We start from the raw sequence: 23,002 nt of genomic DNA, 5'->3' as shown, positions 1-23,002 counted from the left end.
ATTTTCAAAAACAGATGAACGTTTTGAACATTTATTTAAATCGTTCATTTTTATACGGTTCTTTCATTAATACAATCTTCTCCACACACTACAGCTTTGCAATATTTGTTGCAATATTCCCAATTTTAAATTCATAAAATAAAAAGCATGAATTTTTAATTTTCTATTTTTAAACAAAGGAAATATTGAAAACATTATATATATCAATGATATGAACTTATTATTAACCAATTTCATATATTAAAAACTTATGAAGTATTCAATATAATTTCATTTCATTCTTAACAAAAAAATTGTAAAACTTTTTTCATTATCTAATATTATAGTATTTGAATTTTTATTATATATTCGTATGTGATTCATGAATTAATTCAAGCAAATAATCATGTTCAATTAATTTTCCGAACTTAATTTTTTTCCTAAATTATAAAAGATATCTAATTATAAAAGATATCTAGATTAATGCTACTATCACTCAAAATTGAACTCTTTAACTGTTTATTTACAAGAAAGCTTGTTTGCCTTAAAGTTGATACATTGAAATTCCAGTAAAGACTAATTTTTGATTTTTTGAAATTATGCTGGATCCTAGTTCTCTCTCTATCTAATTATTCTATTGATTCTAACAGGAGTGAGAATCAATCGCATTGAAAAATTTTCAAAAATGGATCATATCGAAATGTAGAGATCAGACATCTGATGATTCTTTGATCATAAAGTATTTAACATACAAACATAGCTTGATAAAGCAACAATTGCATTTGAATTTTTTGAAGAATGCAAGAAAAAACATACTCGTAAATAGTCGCTAATAAATTGATTATTGAGAATTGAAAGTTGAATTATTGTAATTGCCTCATAAATCAATCTTGGTTCTTGCTGTTACTCTTACAAAGTCAAATATTTTAAGATTAATTATAACGAGTGGAATCATTTATATCTTCATATATAAAAACAGAATACATATTTTCAAGGATTGATTTTATTTCTTTAAGTTTTTTAGACAGCAAAAAAAAAAAATATATATATATATAATACATATTTACATAAATATCCTAATATTACATTAATATTAATATTACATTGTTCCTAAAGTTTTCATTATTTTTTGAATTTGCACATCGAACATTTTTTCTTGTAAACTTTTATATTGTAAAAAATAATATATTATAAAATACCAATTATTATTATTACATGCAACGATACATAATTGAAATTGTTTTCGATTTTGGATATTAGAGAATTCAAGCAGTATAAGAAGTTCTCATGATTGATCTGATGTAATTTCGTGTTATCAAATGCGTTTTTCGTGATGACATTGATACAATATGAGAATTTATAATGTTAACAAATGATGAATTGAATAAAATATTTTATATTTACTATGTATCCATAAAACATTTATCTTCACAAATATATATTTTTCGAAATAAATAAGATAAATAATACTAGTAAGTTATTTTAAAAGTTTTTTCGCTTTATTAATAAATTATAGATGCACAATATTTTGTATTTTATATCGTATTATTGAATTATGTATAATTCATTCTAATTTATTATTATGGTCCATTTGCGGTTTCTTCCATTTAGAGTCTGCATGATACCATTTTTCTAAAACTTCTGAAAATTTCTAAAATAGTATTCTAAATGCATTTTTTTTTTATATATATTATTTATCTTTAATCACGAAGAAAATTTTAATATTAGCTTCTTTGGAAGTCCAGTCTTCTCTATATTTGAACTGTTTTAAAATAATACATAATATTTGATAGAGTTGAGTCTATTCAATTGATTTGTCTACTGTATTGCAGATATATATATATTTATAGCAAATATATGTTATAAATTTTCTCAATTTACGCGAAACTATGCTATGTATTTTTTTTAAATTCAATATTTACCATCTTTTTCTTTACCATCAAATATTTCTTTTCACTCTAAATATCCATTTTTTAATATTTATTTTCATGAACATCCTTTTTTAATTCAAATAAATAAAGGTTTATAGAATTTTGAAAGAAATTGGAAATATACAAATGTACACATTGAATTTCAACTATCATTTGTTCAATATTATTTTTGCAATATCTTAAAAAAAAATATTGAGAATATATCAAATAAAAAAGGAGAAAAAAAAATTCATTAACTGATGATCTACGAAATTATTGTATTATTATCCAATGTAAGCGAAATACCATGTTTTGTATAAGTTTTGTATAAAAATATAAATTGTATTTTTTTTATTTCAATTATAAAAAGTTTTATGTTTATATGTTTATGTTTTATGTGTGATTTTTTATTTTAATCAATATATCAAGTTCGCATTTTACACATATTGTCTTTATTTGATAAGTTGTGCATTTCTTAGCTATTGAAAAAATTATTACTTTTAAATAATACTAGTTTTAAATGAGAGTCACTTAAAAACCGTCATGTACACTCTTGCAATTCCAATATTAATTATGTTATTTTAAATTATAATATTTGTTGTACTTGAATTTATAGCAATGTCAGATGTAAAACATGTGTAACAATATTAATCTATACATATCATATTGGCCATCTCATATTGATTTTTGTTCTTTTCTGAGTTGGAAGAATATTGGATCAATACATCCTATCTATACATTTGAATATAATAAATAATAATTATAAGTACTATATATATAATTATCATTTCAATATCTGTTATGATTAATGATTTAGGCAAATATTAACAAATGTATAAATGACATAGATGTAATGTGATTCAATATGTTGATGACTGGATTCATTGGCTTAGATTAATAAACGTATAAAATATTATAAATCATTGCTAGTCTTATTTGTCATTGTTGCAGTCAAGCAAACAATAATAGTTAATAGTTATGCAGATGTTGGAAATATGATTTACAATTTCGAGAAAATAAAAAAATATAAGAAGATTAAAATTAACAATATGTTATTATACAATTGATAATGATTTATGAAATTTTTTTACAAATTGTTACAACGATTCTGTTTAAATTTATTATTAAAAATTAAATTAAAAAAAATAAATTTACGTTACGTTAAATTTAAGTTTTTTTATTTAATTATTTTTTTTTCTTTTTCTAATTTATCATAATTTTTATTTTGTATATTTTTTTTGTTATGATTATGATCTCTAATTTTAATTTTTAATAATTTTTAGTCATTGATCATATTTAATTATTCTTCTAATTATTCTCATTCTATATTTAATTATTACGATTACGTTAGTTAGTAATTAGTTATTAGTTAATAACTAATATAATTATTATAATTATAATTACTTATAATTACAATTTGCCAATTTTGAGAAAAAGAATAAGAATATTACATTAAAATTCCAAATTAAAAGTTTACTAATAAAAAGTATAGAAAAAAAATTTTTTTTTGATAATAAAAATTAAAAAATTACAATAATTTATAATTATATTAGTAATTATATTACTTACTATCAGTATGCAAAAAAAAAATTCAATCTTTTTTTCAATTCTAATCTAAAATTTTATGAAAATCTTAATTTGCATCAATAGATTTCATCAAATAGGAAATATTGAATATATTAAAATGATTGACTTATAAAAGATAAAAAAGATAAAGAAATGTTTCGTATAAAATGTAGATTTCTTTAATATAATAAATATTTCTTTCTGTACTTAAAATAATAAAATTACAATAAATTTAGTTTTTTTTCTAGTTTATGTAATTAAATCAAACAATTATTATGACATTAATTTCGATAATTTTAAAATTTTTTTCCAGTTTTGGATGAATCAAAAATTATAACATTTTCCTTAAATATTTAATATTGTGGAGTTTATTTTGGATTTATTTGGACATTGATAATAATTTATTATTCAGATATATTTAGTTATTTATATATCAGTATACATGAAGAAGATATTGCAATAATGAATCGTTTTATTTAATATTATATATTTTATTTAATATTTTTTATTTAATATTTTTGCAGAAACAAACATAAAAGCAGATCTTTTCACAATAGAAATAATATTTAATCATTTCAATTATAAAAGCATATTTGCGATTTTTAAGTTTTATTTATAAACTTAAAAAAATAAATCTCTATTTATTAAGTTTTATTTATAAACTTAAAAAATAAATCTCTATTTATAAATTTAAATTTAAAATTTTATTCTAAAATTCAAATATTTTAATATATTATATAATTCCGAAGTTAAAAAAATAATATTGCATTGAAAAAGATAATTTATTCAATTTAGATATGTTCAATATATGTATAATATATAAATAATTTTTTCCCCAGAAATAATTTTTATAATTTTACAATTTTGTATTTAATAAATGAAATTAAAAATTTATATCAGATTGTTGAAGAGCAAATAATGGAATTTTATGCTAATGTACAAAAGTTTTATTAAATTGTTTTCAAAGAAGTATATATTAAAGAATTGTTTAAAAAACAATTTTTAAACTCATTAAACTTTTTATTACCATATGTTATATTAGATACCAAAAATGCAAATAGTTACAGCATTTATTGAAAAATAAAAATTTAATAGTATTAATATGAATGACAATTGTTAGCATTCTATTTTTTAAATACAGAAAAAGAAACATTTAGTGATATTTAAATATATCTGAATTCTAGAATGCAAAAATTTAAGCAGTTACTTTTATTTTCAAAAATATTACTGAATTATTATCACATTTTAATGCAAATATAAAAAAATATTTCTCTATCATTATATAAATCAAAATCAGAAACAGTAATAGATTGAAAGAAAAAACAATAAATGCATTAATAAGAAAATAATTATAGAAAGCAAGAATAAAAATTGTCCTATTTATAAAATTACAAATAATGTGATTGAAATTATAATTCCAGAAATTCTAGAAATTTCAGAATTGAAATAAAATGAAATCAACGAAACTAGTAACAAAGGGAAGTAAATAATGGAAAAATAGTATAAATTTGTATATATACTTTATATTTCTATATATTATTATATTATTATTATATATTTAAATATTTCTGTATACATATCTGTATACATGTCAATATTGTTTAATATATAAAGAAAATTTCAATCAAGTTACATTTTTAAAAAAAATATATATATAATAATATAATGAAATAAAAATATATTAAAAAAACTGAATAATTAAATTAAAAATATAAATAATAATTTCATTTGAAAAGGTTTCTTTTCTTATTCATTGAAAAATGAAATAAAAAGAAATGTTAAAAACAAAGAATGGGATATATATTACCCAATTTTATTTTAGAAAATAAATCAAATTTTAAATATTGATTTTGATATTATATTAAATTCTTTATTATATATATATATATAAGTATTTGCAATTTTACTTACTATTTTATAATTGCAGAAAATTAAAAAATGAAAATAAGAAATTGGTTTTATATCTATATTTAATTAGTTATTATGTTACATCCAAAAAGAAATCAAATAATTAATATAAATATGGAAAAAAATTGCACAAATATTCTTATTTAATATTGTCTAATTTAGTATAATAATATATATCGCAACAAGCAAAAATGTTGAAAATCACAAAAATCTAAATCTTTTAATTCATTATATCAAGATGAAAATTTGAAGAAAATATAAATATTGAATATAATTCTAAATTTCAAAATTCTAGTATCAAAATGGCTTATATCTAAATAAAATTATGCTTCTTTCAATTTCAAATATTAAACTATGTCAATAATTATATTGAATAATTATAGTATATAATAGTATATAATATATAGTATATATTCAAAAAATTATCAAATTAAATGAGTCATATATATATGATGAATAACAAATTTTTATTTTTTAAATTAAATTTCATATTAAAAAATTTGAAAAAATATAAATAGAAATTTTTAACTTTCACTTTTTAATAAATTATTGGGATAATTAAAATTAAATTATAAAAGTGATTTATATTCATATAAATTTATTTGATTATATTTCTTACCTATAGTATAATGATATTTTTAACAAAAGACAGAATTGTAATTTTTCTTAATTAAGCAATTTGTTCTAAAATTGAAATATATATATGTGTATATATATATACACATATATATATTATAAAATTTAGTTTTCACTTTAAACAACTTTACTGTTGTAATTTTATCTATATAATCTATCTAGATAATATATATCTAGATATATATATTATCTATATAATAAATCTATAATATATTCTATCTATTAATATCTATTAAATATTCTAATTTAATCAATATAATATATAATATGAAATAGAAAATGACGTTAAGAAACTAGAGGTAGAAACGATTTATCGATTTTTATCATCGATGTTTGTAAATCGATATATTAAAATCATCTATTTTTTCATTCAATTAATTTATCATTATAAAGATATTTTGTGATTATGTTTATTTTTTTTTATTTTTTTATATTCTTTTGTTTTATTAAAAAATATATATATAATTTTTTTTAATAATATTTTTTTTTTATTCACATTTCATTTATCTCTTTATTTGAGATTTAAAAAATAAATAAAACATTTTTGCTAATTTATAAGTTAATTTATAAGTTAGTAAAATATATTGTTTTAAATATTATTTTTCAAAATCAAATTAATAAACTAATTTAATAAAAGAATTATTTATTCGCAACAATTTTAAATTTTGTAAATTATTTAAAATTACGCATAAAAATTCACAAGTTAATAATCCATTTATTATATGAAATAGATCGAATATGAATAGAATATGAATGAAATAAGTATTTTCGCTCAAAAGCATTTCATAAAGAATAAAGAATAAGAATTGAACAACATAATGATATATATTTTGCTTAAAATAAATTTTTCAGACAAATTTATAATTTCTTCTTCTACTCTAACTACTCTAAATTTATTTAATCGACATAAATTACAGAAGACATAGCATCTGATTCTTTGTACTATCGGTATTTCAGAACATGAGACATAAAATTTTAGGATGATAAATCTATTCTATATCTTGTTTGTGGTTATATAGCCCGTCTTAAATTAAACAATATTAATAAAAGGAACACTTTGAAAATGAGTGAAAGTGAAAATTTTATTAAAAAAGGCACTACTCTTTTTACTGCTAAACCATTTGCTTATGTCCTTTATTCAAAATATAGAAATGAACGATGTGATTATTGTTTTAAAAGGTATATTCTTAACATTTTTAAAAAATTTTAATTTACATAATATTTTTATTTCTTTCATTGTTCATTTATTAATATTGTTATATTATAATAATATAAATTATTTTATTTAAAAATAATACATAAAATTATTTTTTTCAGTGGAAAACTTTTTAGATGTTCTGTTTGTAAGTGTATTTATTACTGTAATCAATCTTGTCAACAAATGTCTTGGACTATACATAGTAAAGAATGTGCAAGCTTAAAAAGATTTTCATCAAAAGTTATACCAGATGTTGCAAGACTAATGGCACGTATAATTATAAAATTAAATCAAGGTGGAGGTGAAGAAATAGGATATTATAGTAAAACTAAATATAGGAAATTTAAGGACTTAATGTCTCGTAAGCTTTTCATGTAAGAGAACACATAAAATATATATAAAATTCTATTTAATTAATATTTAAATTATTATTTTGTTAGATTATTCTGATATAAAAAAAGATGAAAAAAAAATGGAACATTTTGTATGTGTATGTGGTGTTTTATATGAATTTCTTGGAGATATGTCTATACCAAATTCTGCAGAATTAATGGGTATTTATGGCAGAATTTATATTAATTCTTTTAATATATCTGATTTGGATATGAATAATATTGGTGCTGGTATTTATTTGGGACCTTCTATTTTGGACCATAGTTGCAAACCTAATGCTGTAGCAACCTTTGAGGGGACAACTATAATTATTAGAACAACAGAAGATCTTCCTTATTTAGATTTATCTCAGGCAAGTCTTTTAAATATTTTTGTTTTTATAATATTGTAATGAAATTTCTGTTAACAACAGAGAATCATTTAAAGTATAATACAATTATAACTGAACATATATAGATAAGAATATCATACATTGATGTAATTAAAACAACAAAAGACAGACGTGAAGAACTACAAAGTTCATATTATTTTTGGTGTAAGTGTAAAAAATGTGAAGAATCAGAACCAATGGTGGAAGCAGCAGCATGTCCAAATAAATTTTGTACATATCCTTGTTCTCTTGATGCTGATATGTGTGAAAATTGTAATACAAAATTTCCTGAAAATTTTAAGGAGACTTTTTATGAAATATCTGATTTGACTGCATATCATTTACAAAACATGAAAAATATTGCCTGTATCCTTTTTATAAATAATATTAATTAGATTGTTTAATATAATATATAATATAAAATATATATTTTCTTACAATAAAAAATAGATTTGGATGTAAGCACAATGTGTCTCAAAAAACAAGAAGGTGTTTTACATCCCCTCAATATACAGCATGTACAAACTTTACAAAGTGCTTTTGATTCCTCTCTAACTTTGCAACATTGGGAGGAAGCTGAATCTTATGCTAAGAGACTTATTAATGGCTATTTGTAAGACAATATTCTTTATATATATTAAGTTTTTAATTATAAAAGTTTATAAAAGTTTTTAATTATATATATATAAGTTTTTAATAATATTAATTACTTTATATATATTAAGTTAAAAAATAATTCATAATAACTTACTTTTATTCATATTAGGACATATTATGGAGAATTTCATCCATCAACTGGAATATTATATTTATCAATAGGAAAACTTCAGGTATATTTAAAAAAACTAAAACAAGCTATTGAAACATTAAGAAAAGCTAATGCAATATTAACAATAACACATGGAGAACAACATACTGTAATTGAACATAATTTGAAACCACTTCTTTATCAAGCCACTGTAGAAGAATTCAATGAATCATAACATTTCTTATAAACAATTTATAATTGTATGTAATTTGCTAATAGTGTACAATTTATAATAAATAATTTTAGTATATATAATATTTCATATAAATTACCATATCACTTTTGATTTTGATAAAAAATCATATTTAAAATTTTCAATTTAAAAACGTAATATAAGAAACATTTAAGAAGCATTTAAGAATCACTGATACCAACGTTATAAGATATTATTATAAATATTTATATTACATAGTAAATTATATAAAAAATGATGATAATTAAATATTTATTTTAATAATTTAATATTTTAAACTTTTTGCAATTAATAATACTATAAATGTTATGAAACAAATGATTGATTGCCAACATCACAACAAAAAATAAATACAGCTGCTAAGTGACAGCTGCTTAAGTTTTATTAAATCGGTTACTTGTTATGAATAAATTTTTATTTTCTATAAAAGATTTAACATAATATGGAGTAAGTAATTATTTTTATTTAAAAATTAATTATAAAAATTTTCAAAACAATATGTTTATTTTTTTTTAATATATGCAATAATAATATGACTAAAGTAAACATTATTATATTAATTTATTTCTTTAAATAATTTTTATATTTTTTTTATTTAAATTTATTATTTGCTTTCGATTTTATATAAACTTAAAATAGAATTGCATTATAAAAAATTTATTTTTAATACATTTTGTAGTTATTGGAAAGACTATTATAAAAATATTCTTTTCTCAAATTATTTATTAAATTATAATTTATTTAAATATATATTATATTAATCATTAAAATATTTAACTTTCTTGTATCTATTTTATCTAGATATCTGTTATAATATTTAAAAAAAATCCTTATCTAAACCATTGTTGGTTTCGTTAAAAAAATATACAATGTTCTCTGCATTTAAAAGATTAGCTGGAAAATCTGATGGAGTTGGTAATATATCTCCTAGACCAGCTCATCAATCTATGCCAACAACATTACAAAGAAAATTTGCTAAAGGTGTACAATATAATAGTAAGTATGTTAAACTAATTTTAAAATAAAAAAAAGTAAAATTCCTTTTATTGAAAGTATTTTATTTTTAGTGAAAATTATTATAAAGGGTGACAGAAATGTAGGAAAAACTTGTCTATTTCATAGACTTCAAGGCCAAAAATTTATAGAAGAATATATACCAACAGAGGAAATACAAGTAACCAGTATACAATGGAATTATAAAGCTACGGATGATATTGTTAAAGTTGAAGTTTGGGATGTTGTAGATAAAGGTCGACGTAGAAAGAAATTAGAAGGTTTAAAAATGGACAATTCACAGTCTGAAAATGTTATTGAGGAACCTGCTTTAGATGCAGAATTTCTTGATGTTTATAAAGGGACCAATGGTGTTATTATTATGATGGATATTACAAAATCTTGGACATTTGATTATGTTCAAAGAGAACTTCCAAAAATTCCTAGCCATATTCCAGTAATTGTTTTAGGAAATCATTGTGATATGGCACATCACAGAACTGTTACATCAGATCATGTGACATACTTTATTGATTCATTACATGAAAGAGCAGCACAAGTAAATTTGTTATTATTATTAATCATAAATAATGGGAAAAACCTTTTCTTATCAATTTTTTTTTTTTACAGGTAAGATATGCAGAATCATCTATGAGAAATGGCTTTGGATTAAAACTTTTACACAAATTTTTTAATCTACCTTTTCTTCAATTGCAACGAGAAACATTATTAAAACAACTTGAAACTAATGAGGAAGAGACACGTTTGACAATACAAGAACTTGATCTTTTTCAGGATAGTGATGATGCTAATTATAATAAATTCTTAGATAATCTTGTTAATAGAAGAAGAGCACTTGCTGATTCTGTCTCTGCCAGTATCCTAGTCCCTAATGTCACATCTTCTTTAAGCAATCATAATATATTATCTTCTAATGGCAATACAAATGTAAATGCTGAAGTTAAAAGATCAATTTCTATGCCTGGTCCTATAGGAGGTGGAACTCCTATTCCAATAAAAAATATAGATTTGAAATCACTACCAAAGAAAGAAAATCTTATACATGCTTCTGAAAATCAAGTAGTTCCTATTAAAAATTCACAAACATCACCATTATCTACCACACAAAATATTTTAAAAACTGATTCCAAAATGGCTGAATTTTTAAATGAAAATTCTGACAGACGAGATTCAATTAACAAATCACAATCACTTATGTCAAAAATATTTGGTAATAAAAAGGAGGAAGAAATAGATAGAGTCACACATATTAATAATACAAATACAAATGTACCACTAACTAGTGTTGAAGATTTTATACCCGATGATGGACTATTAGATCGATCATTCTTAGAAGATACTAATCAAGTTTCACCACAAAAGATACAGCATGAGGAATTAGATTCTGAAAGGTATATTAAAGTTATAGATAATATAAAGAATTAAAAAAATATCTATAATTTAATTTACTTTTAATTTTTATATATTTTATAATAAATTTTCTATTTTTTATAGTGATACTGAAACTGCAAATCCTTTGGTTGCTGGTTACGAAGATGATTTATCATCAGCTGATGAAGCAACACCTCCCATTCAACCTAAATTGGCTGAAAATCCATTAAGTAAACAAAAACACAAACGTGAAACTTTATCAAATACAGAAATAAATTCAGAAAAATTGCGGCAAATGACAAAACGTGATTCTATTTCATCTATAGAGCAAGAATTACAGATATCAAATAATTATGATATAAATGAACAACAAGAGATTAATTCGGATGCATTTGATAGCTGGCTTCGACGTGACTCCAAATGGAGACAGAGTCCTGAAGGTGGTGAAGATGTAAGCAGTAATAGTACGAGAAAAGACAGATTAGAATTGAGTGATAAAAGTTTAGATGTTAGTGTAACAAGTTCCAATGTACATTTAGAGTTACTTGATAATACCAGTGTACGTCATATGAGTTCCGATGGCGGTAGTCCCGTATTAAAAGAGAAAAAAAAACACAAAGAGAAGGTATGCATACAAAATATTTTTAGTATAACTTCATTTCTTTTGATAGTAATATCATTTTGAATTAAAATAGACGGAAGACAAAGAGAAGAAGAAAAAGAAAAAATCTAAAGATAAAGAAAAGGATAAAGAAAAGACCGATAAAGCAGATAGAAAGAAAAAACGTTCATTACACCGTTCAAGAGATGAAAATAGAGAACGTGATGAGCTTGAAGAATTTCTCAATGGTTCAGTTACTAGAATTGATGTCGATGTTGCTTATGAAGCAATATAGTGTTTTTATTACGTAATATTTAATTTTATTTTTAATTAATAACGCTGTCTTTTGGTAAAGCACATAAAATATTATGTAATATTGAATTTTCAGATATGAATTTTATATTAATATTTGGAAATATCTTTTATCTATATAAAACAGAAATATCTTTTACCTATAAAGTAGAAGTCTGGAATTCTGTTATAGTTCTTTATATGATAAAATAATATAAAAAAAAATTTCTAATAAGTCATTTTTAATATTTTAAATGCTCGATAATATACTTTACCAATACTTTAGCACACATCTAACATAAATATGAATATATTTTTGTAACTTGAACGTAATATGCTGGAATTTATTTGAATGTATTAAATTTTTATTAATGAAATATTTAAAAATTTGCGAATAATTTGAATTTTAATTCGAATAATATTTTTGTTTATTGAATGTCTTCTTCTGAAATGAAGAAAATTACATTAAATTAATGTAATAATTTTATTATTTACTTTTTTTTTTGTTTATTATATTTATTTCGTTAAATACTTTCTTCTAAAATGAAAAAAGTTGCATTAAATTAATGTAATTGTTTTCTATATTGTTAATATTATTAATATTCATTTATTATAATTTTTTAATCGTATATATCACAGCGCAATAATCATCAATGCAGCTTCCTGTTAATAAATGTACATAAATAAATAAGAAATTGTCATATAAAAAAATAATTTACTTCTTTCTAGATGTGATATGTGAAAATTTCAAATATATATACATATATGTACATATGTAATATTATATTTGCGCCCTCTTTTAAATTTTAAACTGAAATTTGTTAACTGAACATAAACGCCCTCTCTAAAACTTTACACCAATTCTGTTAAAACTTATCCAAACTATAATTGAACATATGTGAATTTACCGGATACTGTCTATAATATGATACTAAGAGGTCATGCCGACAGTTGTATTTTGTATTACATTATTTCTGTAATTAAAGAATATCGAATACAAATCTGTGAAAGAAAAGATTGAAGAAAATGTCATTTTATTTACGTTCTATTCCAAATAAATTTACATCTTTTGTTAATATTCGAAGACAAATAACTGATATTAACTATCGGCTACCAAAAAATGTTAAATCTTTGTTTTTAGAAGAGGTAAATAGCTTTACTTATATAACAATATTTAATCATTTTTATTTAAATAAAAATTTTAATTATTGTCATTTAAAATTGTTTTACTTTTCATTTCACATTATTATGAAATATAAGTTAACCTTAATATACTTATGTAATAGTTTGTCATAATAATTTGATATTTTATAATTCTTGCAAGAATTTTATTATTTGATATTGTCCTATTTTTTCTATGCTTAGTGTCTCATAGATTTATTTTAGAATCTTTATAAAAATTCTAATTAATAAAAATAAATAGGTGTATATTTTTATGTATATTAAGAAAATATAAACATTTATATTTTATTTATTATAATTAATTGCAAATGACAAGAATTATTGAGTTATTGTTTACACATATATACATATTATATATATGTTACACACACATATATATATATATATATATAAAAGTATTTCTTTATTGTTATATAAATAATTATATATATATAAGATTTATAGCATATATTTTATATTTATGTTTATATTTTAATATTTATGATATTTAATTTATAAGAAGAAAATAATCTTTAATTATAGTTTTTAGATGCACAAACAAACTCAATAACAAATTTCAAAAAAAAGCCTTTGAATTCAATGGCTTATTTGTCAAGGCAAAATGTATTATTTTCTTCCTTTAATAATATTAAAAGTTCTAAAGCATTAAACAAGAAACATAATTGGACTAAACAACAAATGATTAAATTATATCATCAGAAACAAAATAAGAGTCAAATACAAAATGTAACCAATTCATATTTAACATATATGTCAGTATTAAAAACGAATATACAATGGGAAATCTCACCTGAACATTTAAAAAATAAATATAATATACCATTTAGAGAAGTGATACCAGCTAAAAGAATATTTGATAATGATGTTTTATTCAAATCTGAAAAGGATAAGATTTTTTATGCAGAAATTTCTCCCAATATAAAAAATGTAAATGAAATGCAAACTTCTGAAGATCGTAAATCATTTGAAACACAATTACAATCTGTATTTGATGTTCTTCGTAATGATGTATGTCTCTATATTGTGCACAGAAATTGCTTGGAATTATATAAAACTTGAGATTTTATTACACCAAAATGTGTTTCTTTCAGTTACCATTATTGTTTGTTCAATCAATGAATTATTCAATATATACAAAAGATTTAATATTTATTAATAATATTAAAGGAACAACAACTGTGTAAGTATATAATTAAAGTATATAAAAATTTCAAATATATAAAATTTCAATATATAAAAATTATATATATAAAAATTTATATATATAATAATATATAAATATATAATATTATATATATAAAATTATATATATAAAAATTTATTAAATATATAAAAATTTCAATATAATATTTTTTATAATATAAAAAATTTTATTATTTTTAAATTAATATTGTTATTAAAAAGGAATTGTACATTTATAAATGTTTTATAGAGGTATTGAGCAATATCTTAAGCAAATAGCATTATTAAGATTAGTAGGTCATTTAAAGTTTGCTTATGTTAAGTTAAAAATTTTAAAAATGACTATGCACCCAGAAGATAATAGTATTAAAGTGCGTTGGCGTATAGTAGGTGCCTCTGGTACACGTGTATTTCTTACATTTTGGAAAATTAAAATGTTTAATGCAAGAGAACAGGTAGAAAATAAATCAGCGTAAGTATTCATTTATAATTTTTATTAATATTGAAAATATTAATAATTAGAATTCTTTTATTTATATTATAATATTAATAATTGAGATTATTAATAGGTGGTATGATGGTTTTTCTACATTTTATCTTAATAATGATGGTAAAATATTTAAACATGTTGTTGATAAAACAATGCCTGATCAAAATATAGAAGAAAAAATTAAAATGCCTGTTGAAGCAAAATTGGCATTATTTATTGCTTTATTAGATTCAAATTTTGTTCGATTTTGGTTAAAACAATATCCTGAATTTCTTCAAATAAAATAGAAAATTTATTAAAATTTTTTAAATTATTGCACTGTGTAAAAAAAAAAAATAAATAAATATTGAAATTATATCTTTTAATACATTCTTTATGTAATTATAACAAATTAATCTAAATATTTGCTATTTAGATTATTTACTATTCAAATTATTTTTTTTTATATTTTCAAAAGATTAAAATAATCTAGTGTAAAAATATATTATTAATTATAAAAATATAAAGTTATATATGTCATGTATTTAGATGTATATATAAGAATAATATTATTTATGCATTAAACATTAGTATTTTGTTGAATTGTAATTAATTTATTATTAAAAAAAAGAAATACATTTTATTTCAAATATATTCAACAATATTGTAAATGCTATGTTTTTATGCATATAAATTTATAGTTTATAAAATTAAATATTTATATACAATTAAATATAAATATTGTATTTGATGACGTATATAATTAAATAGCAATTTATATTGTAGAAATTAAATAAAATATTTATTTTTCATTTTATTTTTATTCTTCACATATAAACTCTATATTTGCATAAAAATAAAATTTATTTTATTTAACTTATAAAATTTAAATTGAAATGATAATTTATTTAATTACACACGAGTCCTATAACAGAAATATATTTTTTAAAAAAAGCAATATAATTTTAATTAATCATTAGAGTAATAAAATAAATATTTACCTAGATAATCATCCATCAATGTTCCAATAGCAAACTAAAAAATATAAAGTATATATTATATAATATAGAATATTAACATGAAAGTTTATATATTATAAATACCAACAATTCCAGTGGCATCAACTCTTGTACCAACAATTTTTAATCTTATTTCATCATCTGGTTGAATAATTACATCCTGTAATTTATAATTTTTAATCTAAATTTTTTTTATTGTATATATTTTTTTATATTTACCTCTTCTTTAGTTTTGTAACATGGTGGATTTATATTTGGACAAAACTGCATGTCTGCTGGAATCGACTATAAAAAAGTTTGTTAATTTATAAATTGAAATTATAAAAATATTCATATAAAAATAACTCACATGATGAGATATAAAACATGAAAGTGGTCCTATTTCAGCAAACATTCCAACCTAAAAAAAAGAAATAATATATAAGTTTTCAGATAATTTCATAAAATTTAAAAATATATTTAATATTTACTTTATTCACTTGTGTTACTATGGCATCTAATACTTCCCCTTTAAATGGTCTAAATACAATAGCCTTATATTTAACTGGATATACTACAAAACCTTGTCCTGGTTGTATGATTCCTGCACCTATATTATCTATTGTTGTTACAGCAACTACAAAACCATATCTGAAATTAGAAAATATTAAATTTAATTATTATTAAATATTTTTAAATAAATATATTGTTAATTGTGTTATGTATGTATAAACTTACTTTCCTGTACAAGTACCTTCTACTTCAGTATATAGTTTTTGTTTCACAGTATCTAATAATTGAGGTCCAAAATATCTAGGGTGTAATAAAATTTCATGTTCTAATGATATCTGTAAAAATATAAAATAATTTAATTATGCGTATTTAATATCTTTAACAAATTTTTATTATGAATCTAATTCAATATTTTATTATATTTATTTCATGTTTTTATGTATATATTATACTTGGTAATAACTTACATGATAAAACATGCCTTATTTATATAATAATGATATCAAATGATATTAATTTATAGAATTATTTATAATATATTTTTATTATGTATATTTATATTTTCCTAACGTATAAGACCTAATATCAATATTTCAGCCCGCCACCACTAGATGTCTAAAATTTTTTCTTGAATGTATGGTTTATTATGTGCATTTTTTATACTTAAAACAATGTATTAATATTTATTAACTTATTAAAAAATAAAAATATATATACGTTATAGTATATATATATATTTAAATTAAAAATATAATATTGCAAGATATAAACTGGATATAATTAAAATATTACAATTTTATATATTATTTATGTATTATATAAGTATTTAATTGATGCAGAAAAAATAACTTTTTACCATACGATCGTATATCTGCCTTTGCTGTTTTTAATTAGAAAATAAAGAAAAATAAATAATTATGATTTGATAGTAATAATTCAGAGACAATATATTTTTCGAAAATAATTACGTTTTAATTCTATCATATATTATTTTTTAATCAAAAGATAATTTAAATATGATGCGTACTAGTTTCTATTGTTTAATTTATATAATTCTTTTTTTTTTTTTTAGAATAGAGTAAAAGTTTTTAGCTATATTCTACTATTATATCATCGTGTGAATTCGGCTTTAGGAACATTGTAAACGTATTATAGGTTTAGTTTTAATGATATTAATAAATAAAATTAAAGCGGACTTTTGAAATCAAATATAAATATAATATTGCATATTATTTATATTATTTGTATATTATTTATATATTATTTAAGTATTTATCAGGTAATCAATTGAAAGAAAGTTAAAGCACATTAAAAACAAGCGTATTTTAGTCGAAGAAAATTTTTAAAATTAATTTATTATAAATCGAATCAAATTAACTATTTTCGATTAAAATTAATTCATATTCTTGAAAATTTCCAAATCTTTCATAAATAGTTGTAAACTATTTTGTATCTCTATTAACGTATCGAAAAGAAATCATAAATTTTCTTAAGAATCCTATTTTTTTGACGCATTTTCCTTTCGTTCTGTACATGTCATTTCTATGCAATGATATTTCTTTCATACATTTCGAGAAAAGTATCGAATGGATAGAACTTGATCCATTATTGGATCAGGATGATGCAGAACAACTAGATTCTAAAAGAAAAACGGGAAGAAATATTTTGCAAAGAGAAAAATTTCGTGAAAAAATATTAATATCAAACTTGAATTGAATATATTTGAAATTGAAAATTTTTATAAATTTTTGAACATTATTGGAAATAAAAAATATCGAATCTTATTTTGAATATTTTCCGAATCTTTATAAATCTATAATATGTTTATTAATATTTATAATTTATATTAAATCTTATGGAATAATTATATAATATTCTTTCTTTTTTTAATATATATTTGAAATAAATTATAATAAAATATAATAATATAATATTATATATGTCGATTATAATCACTAATAAATTTAAACATATTGAAAAAAATTAAAAGAAAAGTACTATGAATGTATTGGAAAATAATATCATTTTATTAATAAAGTATTTAATGTTCAAATTAATGCAATATTAATGTGATATGATAACTCTCTTAAACTTTTTTTTTCAAATCTTTGCAACTATTTTACTCAAACAATACAAAAATAAAATATAATAAAATACAATTATATATTTGCACATATTTTTTCTACTTCTATTTTATACTGTCATTATTATTTTTTCTCGCTTTTTTTAATTTTCAATTCAAAATATTTACTAATTTTCAATCCGGAAAAATCTTATACTAATATTCAATTTATGGTATTCTTTTTAAATAATAGAAAATATGATTATAAAAGATATAAAATTAATATTTATAATTATAATTAATGCACAAAATAATTTATTCTAATTTTAAATTATTTTATAAATATATTTTTTAAAAAAGCAAAAACTCTGATATAAAATATTATATTAATTTATCTAATGTTCGTATAACATTTTGTACTATTTTTTAAATTACAAGAAAATAAAATTACTGATTATCGTCATCTACAAAAGTTAATTTTTGTTTAATTTCTATAGCTAACTTATATCCAAGTTCTGGTCGGCGATCTTTTCCTTCAACCATTGCTTTTACTTGACTTGAATTTACAATTACTCCATTATTAGCTATAACAGTAGCTTTAGTTTTTTCAATATCAACAAGATCTACTCCTCGACTACAATCATCAATGAGAATAGTCCGATAACCGCTTGTAAGTGCATCTACAGCAGTAGCTCCAACACAAACATCATAGGCTAATCCACATATATATATATCAGTTGCCCCTTTTTCTTGTAATTGTGAAGATAAACTTGTTTCCATCATCTTTTTATTATCCCAAAAGACTGAATATGAATCTACTTCTGAATTAGTTCCTTTATATATTTTAATTGCATTATCTATAATTTTCAGATCTTTATGAAGTTCAGCACCCCAAGAATCTTGAATACAATGACGAGGCCATAGACGTTGTTTTAATAATGGTGGACCTCTAAATGTTATAGTATCATAAACTTGTGCTGTTTCTTTTGAGGTTCCACTACTGGGATCAATTTCTCTGTAAAAAAATAATAAATTTATAAATTATATTATAAAAATATAATGATTAATTAAATTAAATCAAATTACCTTAGATGTAAATTATCAATAAAAGATACATGATCTATAGGATGCCAATCAAGAGAATAAAATACTGCATCAAATTGTACAGTTTCCAATAAACGATTAATTGGGTCAATTACTTCTGAACCATCATGTTGTGCAGCACATTGTTTAATATTTAAAGAACCTGTTATAAAGTCGTTTTGAACATCCACAATTAAAAATGCACTCTTTGGACGGGTGCATATTTTAATCCAACGGTTCCAACATATCTACAAATTAAAAACAAAATGACTTTATTTAAAAATTATTTTATACAATTTAATAATCATTTTAATAATTATAAATATATAAATACTTCAAATTCTTCTCTATCAATTTTTCCATCTCCATTCAAGTCAAATACTGAATATATTTCTTTTAATTGATTTTCTTCAACATTATATACTTTTCCACGATCATTGCGAAATAGTGCACGACAAATAAATTCAAATTCTGTAATAGATAAATATCCATCTCCATCTTTATCAAATGCAGTAAAACATGCATCCATGTTTCTTTGGTGTAACTTTGTTGTTTCCAAGTTACTTATTTAATCAATACTTGCATTAATGATATACATTATTATATATTACTTTTTAAGTTTAAAACTGTTGAAGGGTATATCAATTAAATTGTTATTTAATTTTAATTATACAATATTTAACTTTAATCATATTGCAATATTTTGTTTTTGTATTTATATTTATGCATAACATTACAATACAATATCTATCAAGTATATATTAATAATATCTTATAATTTGATTTGAAAAAATATTGCATGAATGCAAAAATTTTAATGAGTTTTTAACAGATATACGGTATAATTATTAATATATTATGGAAATAATAGATTATTGTTGAATTATAATATAGATTTTTAACAGATGATATAATTGTCATTAGATAAAAAAAACAATAGATTATTTGATTATAAATATTTGAGTATCATATGTGATCATTAAATTTTTTTTACTTCTAATAAAATTAAATTCAAAAAAAGTTTCTAAAATTTTTATTGTTGTATATATATATATATATATATAAATTTCTTTCATTCATTTATTTGTTAAACAATATACAAATATAGAAAAACAAAACAAAATGAATTACTGAATTAATCTTTGATGAGTTAGTAATGATATATCAATCATTACTTCAGGTTCCAATAATTCATTTACTTTATATTTCATAGATTCTTCATAAGCATATGTAACAGATGTATCTGTAAGTTGGATATTACATTGTGCTAAAATTAAAATACAATTACGTAATCGTGCACAAACTTCACGGTTTACTTGAGGAATTCTTGATAAGTCCTGTGTGAAACCACCTTCTGATCTATCAGTATCTTGTCTACTAGCTCCAATCCATATATAACCATTATTTCCTAATATTAAACTTGCACCATTTTCTAAAGTGTGAAAATGTGTCTTTTTCCGTTTTATAAGAGCTGGTGAAACTTTTAACATTATACCTTGAGATAATTTACCATATTTTAAAACTCTAGTATGTAATGAAAGAGAACCATCTACAAAAGTACTTTGTACTTCTGCACAAATTAAATCTCCTTCTTGAAGATAACGTCTCATAGTTTGTTCATCTTCAGCTGATCTTCTTCTCTATAAATTACATGCCAAAAACATTTTTAATAATTAAAAGTGTATTTATTTTTAAAAAAATTTTTTTTAAACATGAAATTTAATATTTGTATCATACCAATTCTCCACCTGGTAAATTAACACTGGAGAGTAATAATACAGAATCAAGTTTGGAATTTGTGTCAACTTTCCATCGTTTTTGTTGTACTTCAGTTATACGTCCAACAACTACATCTCCTATTTCACCTTGATAACGTGCTTTTAAAGGTTTTATCGAAATAAGCTTATTTACTTTTTCTAAAATACCAGCTACAGATGCACGTAATGTATTTTCGTCATCTACATATGTTCCATGTCCTCTATAATAATAATAAAAATAAAAAAAAATTAAAATTTTTTTTTTAAATTTAAAATAAATAATATTTAGTTAAATAATATAAGTTTAATAATATAAGTTAAATAATATAAGTTTACCTTAAGAAATCAGATTGACTAGAAATTTCTTCTCCAGGAGTATATATTCGAGGTTGTATATCTTTATTTTTTAATAAATTTAAATCGGCTCTGTTTACTGCTAAACGAATATTAATAGGTGGATATTCTTCCATTGTACGTAACAATTATTTTTATATTATATATATATATATATATATATATATAAAATAATAATAATTAATATTTAAAGAAGTACATATATATATATATATATATATATCTTTCTTAAAGTATAGTAGAGGTTATGATTGTTATCGAGGTTAATTATTATGATGTATTAAGGTTAAGATTGTAAGTAGTATAAATGAAACATAACATAAAGCATCAAATATAATATCGTGAAAATTATTATTTATTTAGTATAATAATATTATTTAGACATTAAAGTAATAATATATAAATCTAATTAAAAAATCTAATTTTTTTAATCGATTAAAATTTATTATTTTTAATAAACAAAGAATTTCTCGTAAAAAGTAAGTAATAATTTCTTAAGTATTATATTATTTATTTATGAATACTTAAATTTAAAATTTTAATTTTAAAATCAAATTAATTATTATATGATATTAATAATTATTCTTTTAGTATTTTATAATGGAAGATTTTATTCCTACACGAGTATCAAGGATAAAAAAAGATGCTGTAAAGGAATTCGTGTCGGTAAACTATGAAAAGCCGAAAAAAAAAAAAGAAATAATTAAAAGTAAAGAAAACAATGATATACAAAATTTTAAATTTAATATAACAAAAAATGAACAAAATGAAAATAATGATGAAAAAAAGAAAAAAGAATTAGAAATGAAACGTATCAAATATGAGGTTATGAAATTTGGTATGTCTGGTTTCAAAGGAATAGAAGCAGAAGAAGCAGAAATTGCTCTTGCTATAAGTTTAGGAGCAAAACCTCCAAAGAAAAAAGGGATTAATTATAAAATATTGAAACATGAAAGAAAACAAGAAACACAACAAAAAAATTTAAAATTTGTATCAGGTCTTGAAAAAAGTTTGATAAATCATAAAATTAAAAAAGTTCATAGGAAAAGTTCTAATAATTTATTAAGAATGTATGGAAAAATAAATAAGAAAACTTTGAATAAAAAAATTAAATAAATTTTCTTAATAAGGAAAATAAGGAAATATTTAATTATTGGATAGTAA

At 20.5% G+C, this 23,002-nt stretch overlaps 6 protein-coding genes and 1 long non-coding RNA gene across 15 annotated transcripts in view; 5 read left to right on the top strand and 2 right to left on the bottom strand.

Moving 5' to 3' along the window:
• Positions 1-9,018, top strand: part of LOC122716339 (histone-lysine N-methyltransferase SMYD3) — an 11,765-nt gene extending 2,747 nt beyond the window's left edge. For 2 of the 4 annotated variants that reach the window (XM_043939328.1, XM_043939326.1), the window contains exons 2-7: positions 6,957-7,178; positions 7,317-7,558; positions 7,638-7,942; positions 8,047-8,326; positions 8,411-8,573; positions 8,727-9,018. In XM_043939328.1, the coding sequence (XP_043795263.1) occupies positions 7,063-7,178; positions 7,317-7,558; positions 7,638-7,942; positions 8,047-8,326; positions 8,411-8,573; positions 8,727-8,943 (1,323 nt within the window). In that variant the 5' untranslated portion in view covers positions 6,957-7,062 and the 3' untranslated portion in view covers positions 8,944-9,018. The remainder of the gene's footprint in view (positions 1-6,956; positions 7,179-7,316; positions 7,559-7,637; positions 7,943-8,046; positions 8,327-8,410; positions 8,574-8,726) is intronic. The other 2 variants (XM_043939330.1, XM_043939329.1) reach the window with 1 other exon arrangement.
• Positions 9,019-9,350: 332 nt separating this feature from the next.
• On the top strand, positions 9,351-12,590 carry LOC122716372 (rab-like protein 6). Of its 3 annotated transcripts, XM_043939388.1 has the most exons (7): positions 9,351-9,408; positions 9,763-9,957; positions 10,029-10,513; positions 10,585-11,366; positions 11,470-11,971; positions 12,042-12,254; positions 12,336-12,590. In XM_043939388.1, exons 2-6 carry the CDS (start codon positions 9,831-9,833, stop codon positions 12,240-12,242), a joined length of 2,097 nt encoding a protein of 698 aa, XP_043795323.1. In that variant the 5' UTR covers positions 9,351-9,408; positions 9,763-9,830; the 3' UTR covers positions 12,243-12,254; positions 12,336-12,590. The 3 variants fall into 3 exon arrangements, with proteins under 3 accessions (XP_043795323.1, XP_043795322.1, XP_043795324.1); XM_043939387.1 differs by having other exon boundaries at positions 12,042-12,590; XM_043939389.1 differs by lacking the exon at positions 9,351-9,408 and having other exon boundaries at positions 9,940-9,957; positions 10,029-10,135; positions 10,206-10,513; positions 12,042-12,590.
• A 286-nt stretch (positions 12,591-12,876) lies between these two features.
• On the top strand, positions 12,877-15,457 carry LOC122716381. The gene is made up of 5 exons (XM_043939398.1): positions 12,877-13,384; positions 13,943-14,428; positions 14,512-14,600; positions 14,853-15,074; positions 15,172-15,457. The coding sequence occupies exons 1-5, from the start codon at positions 13,265-13,267 to the stop codon at positions 15,377-15,379; spliced, it is 1,125 nt and encodes a 374-aa protein (XP_043795333.1). The 5' UTR covers positions 12,877-13,264; the 3' UTR covers positions 15,380-15,457.
• A 484-nt stretch (positions 15,458-15,941) lies between these two features.
• Positions 15,942-17,116, bottom strand: LOC122716382 (DNA-directed RNA polymerase II subunit RPB7). 2 transcript variants are annotated; one of them, XM_043939400.1, is made up of 8 exons: positions 17,050-17,116; positions 16,808-16,917; positions 16,561-16,720; positions 16,440-16,490; positions 16,310-16,375; positions 16,179-16,250; positions 16,073-16,106; positions 15,942-15,996 (listed from the first exon to the last, which is right to left on the bottom strand). In XM_043939400.1, exons 1-8 carry the CDS (start codon positions 17,059-17,061, stop codon positions 15,980-15,982), a joined length of 522 nt encoding a protein of 173 aa, XP_043795335.1. In that variant the 5' UTR covers positions 17,062-17,116; the 3' UTR covers positions 15,942-15,979. The 2 variants fall into 2 exon arrangements, with proteins under 2 accessions (XP_043795335.1, XP_043795334.1); XM_043939399.1 differs by having other exon boundaries at positions 15,995-16,106.
• A 675-nt stretch (positions 17,117-17,791) lies between these two features.
• On the top strand, positions 17,792-19,699 carry LOC122716359. Of its 2 annotated transcripts, none has more exons than XR_006347008.1 (3): positions 17,792-17,861; positions 19,142-19,314; positions 19,515-19,699. It is a non-coding gene; the product is annotated as an uncharacterized LOC122716359 (long non-coding RNA). The 2 variants fall into 2 exon arrangements; XR_006347009.1 differs by lacking the exon at positions 17,792-17,861 and adding an exon at positions 18,982-19,044.
• On the bottom strand, positions 19,051-21,954 carry LOC122716358. Its single transcript, XM_043939364.1, has 6 exons — positions 21,821-21,954; positions 21,465-21,705; positions 20,903-21,367; positions 20,062-20,271; positions 19,731-19,975; positions 19,051-19,659 (listed from the first exon to the last, which is right to left on the bottom strand). Exons 1-6 carry the CDS (start codon positions 21,952-21,954, stop codon positions 19,092-19,094), a joined length of 1,863 nt encoding a protein of 620 aa, XP_043795299.1. The 3' UTR covers positions 19,051-19,091.
• Positions 21,921-22,954, top strand: LOC122716357 (uncharacterized protein C1orf131 homolog). Of its 2 annotated transcripts, none has more exons than XM_043939363.1 (2): positions 21,921-21,955; positions 22,430-22,954. In XM_043939363.1, exon 2 carries the CDS (start codon positions 22,439-22,441, stop codon positions 22,952-22,954), a length of 516 nt encoding a protein of 171 aa, XP_043795298.1. In that variant the 5' UTR covers positions 21,921-21,955; positions 22,430-22,438. The 2 variants fall into 2 exon arrangements, with proteins under 2 accessions (XP_043795298.1, XP_043795297.1); XM_043939362.1 differs by lacking the exon at positions 21,921-21,955 and adding an exon at positions 22,259-22,317.
• Positions 22,955-23,002: the final 48 nt, after the last annotated feature.

This window comes from Apis laboriosa, unplaced genomic scaffold (assembly GCF_014066325.1).
Source record: "Apis laboriosa isolate Shangri-la unplaced genomic scaffold, ASM1406632v1 scaffold45_cov149, whole genome shotgun sequence".
NCBI lineage: Eukaryota > Metazoa > Arthropoda > Insecta > Hymenoptera > Apidae > Apis > Apis laboriosa.
Note: the sequence above shows the minus strand (reverse complement) of the source record. Positions and strands in the feature narration are given on the sequence as shown.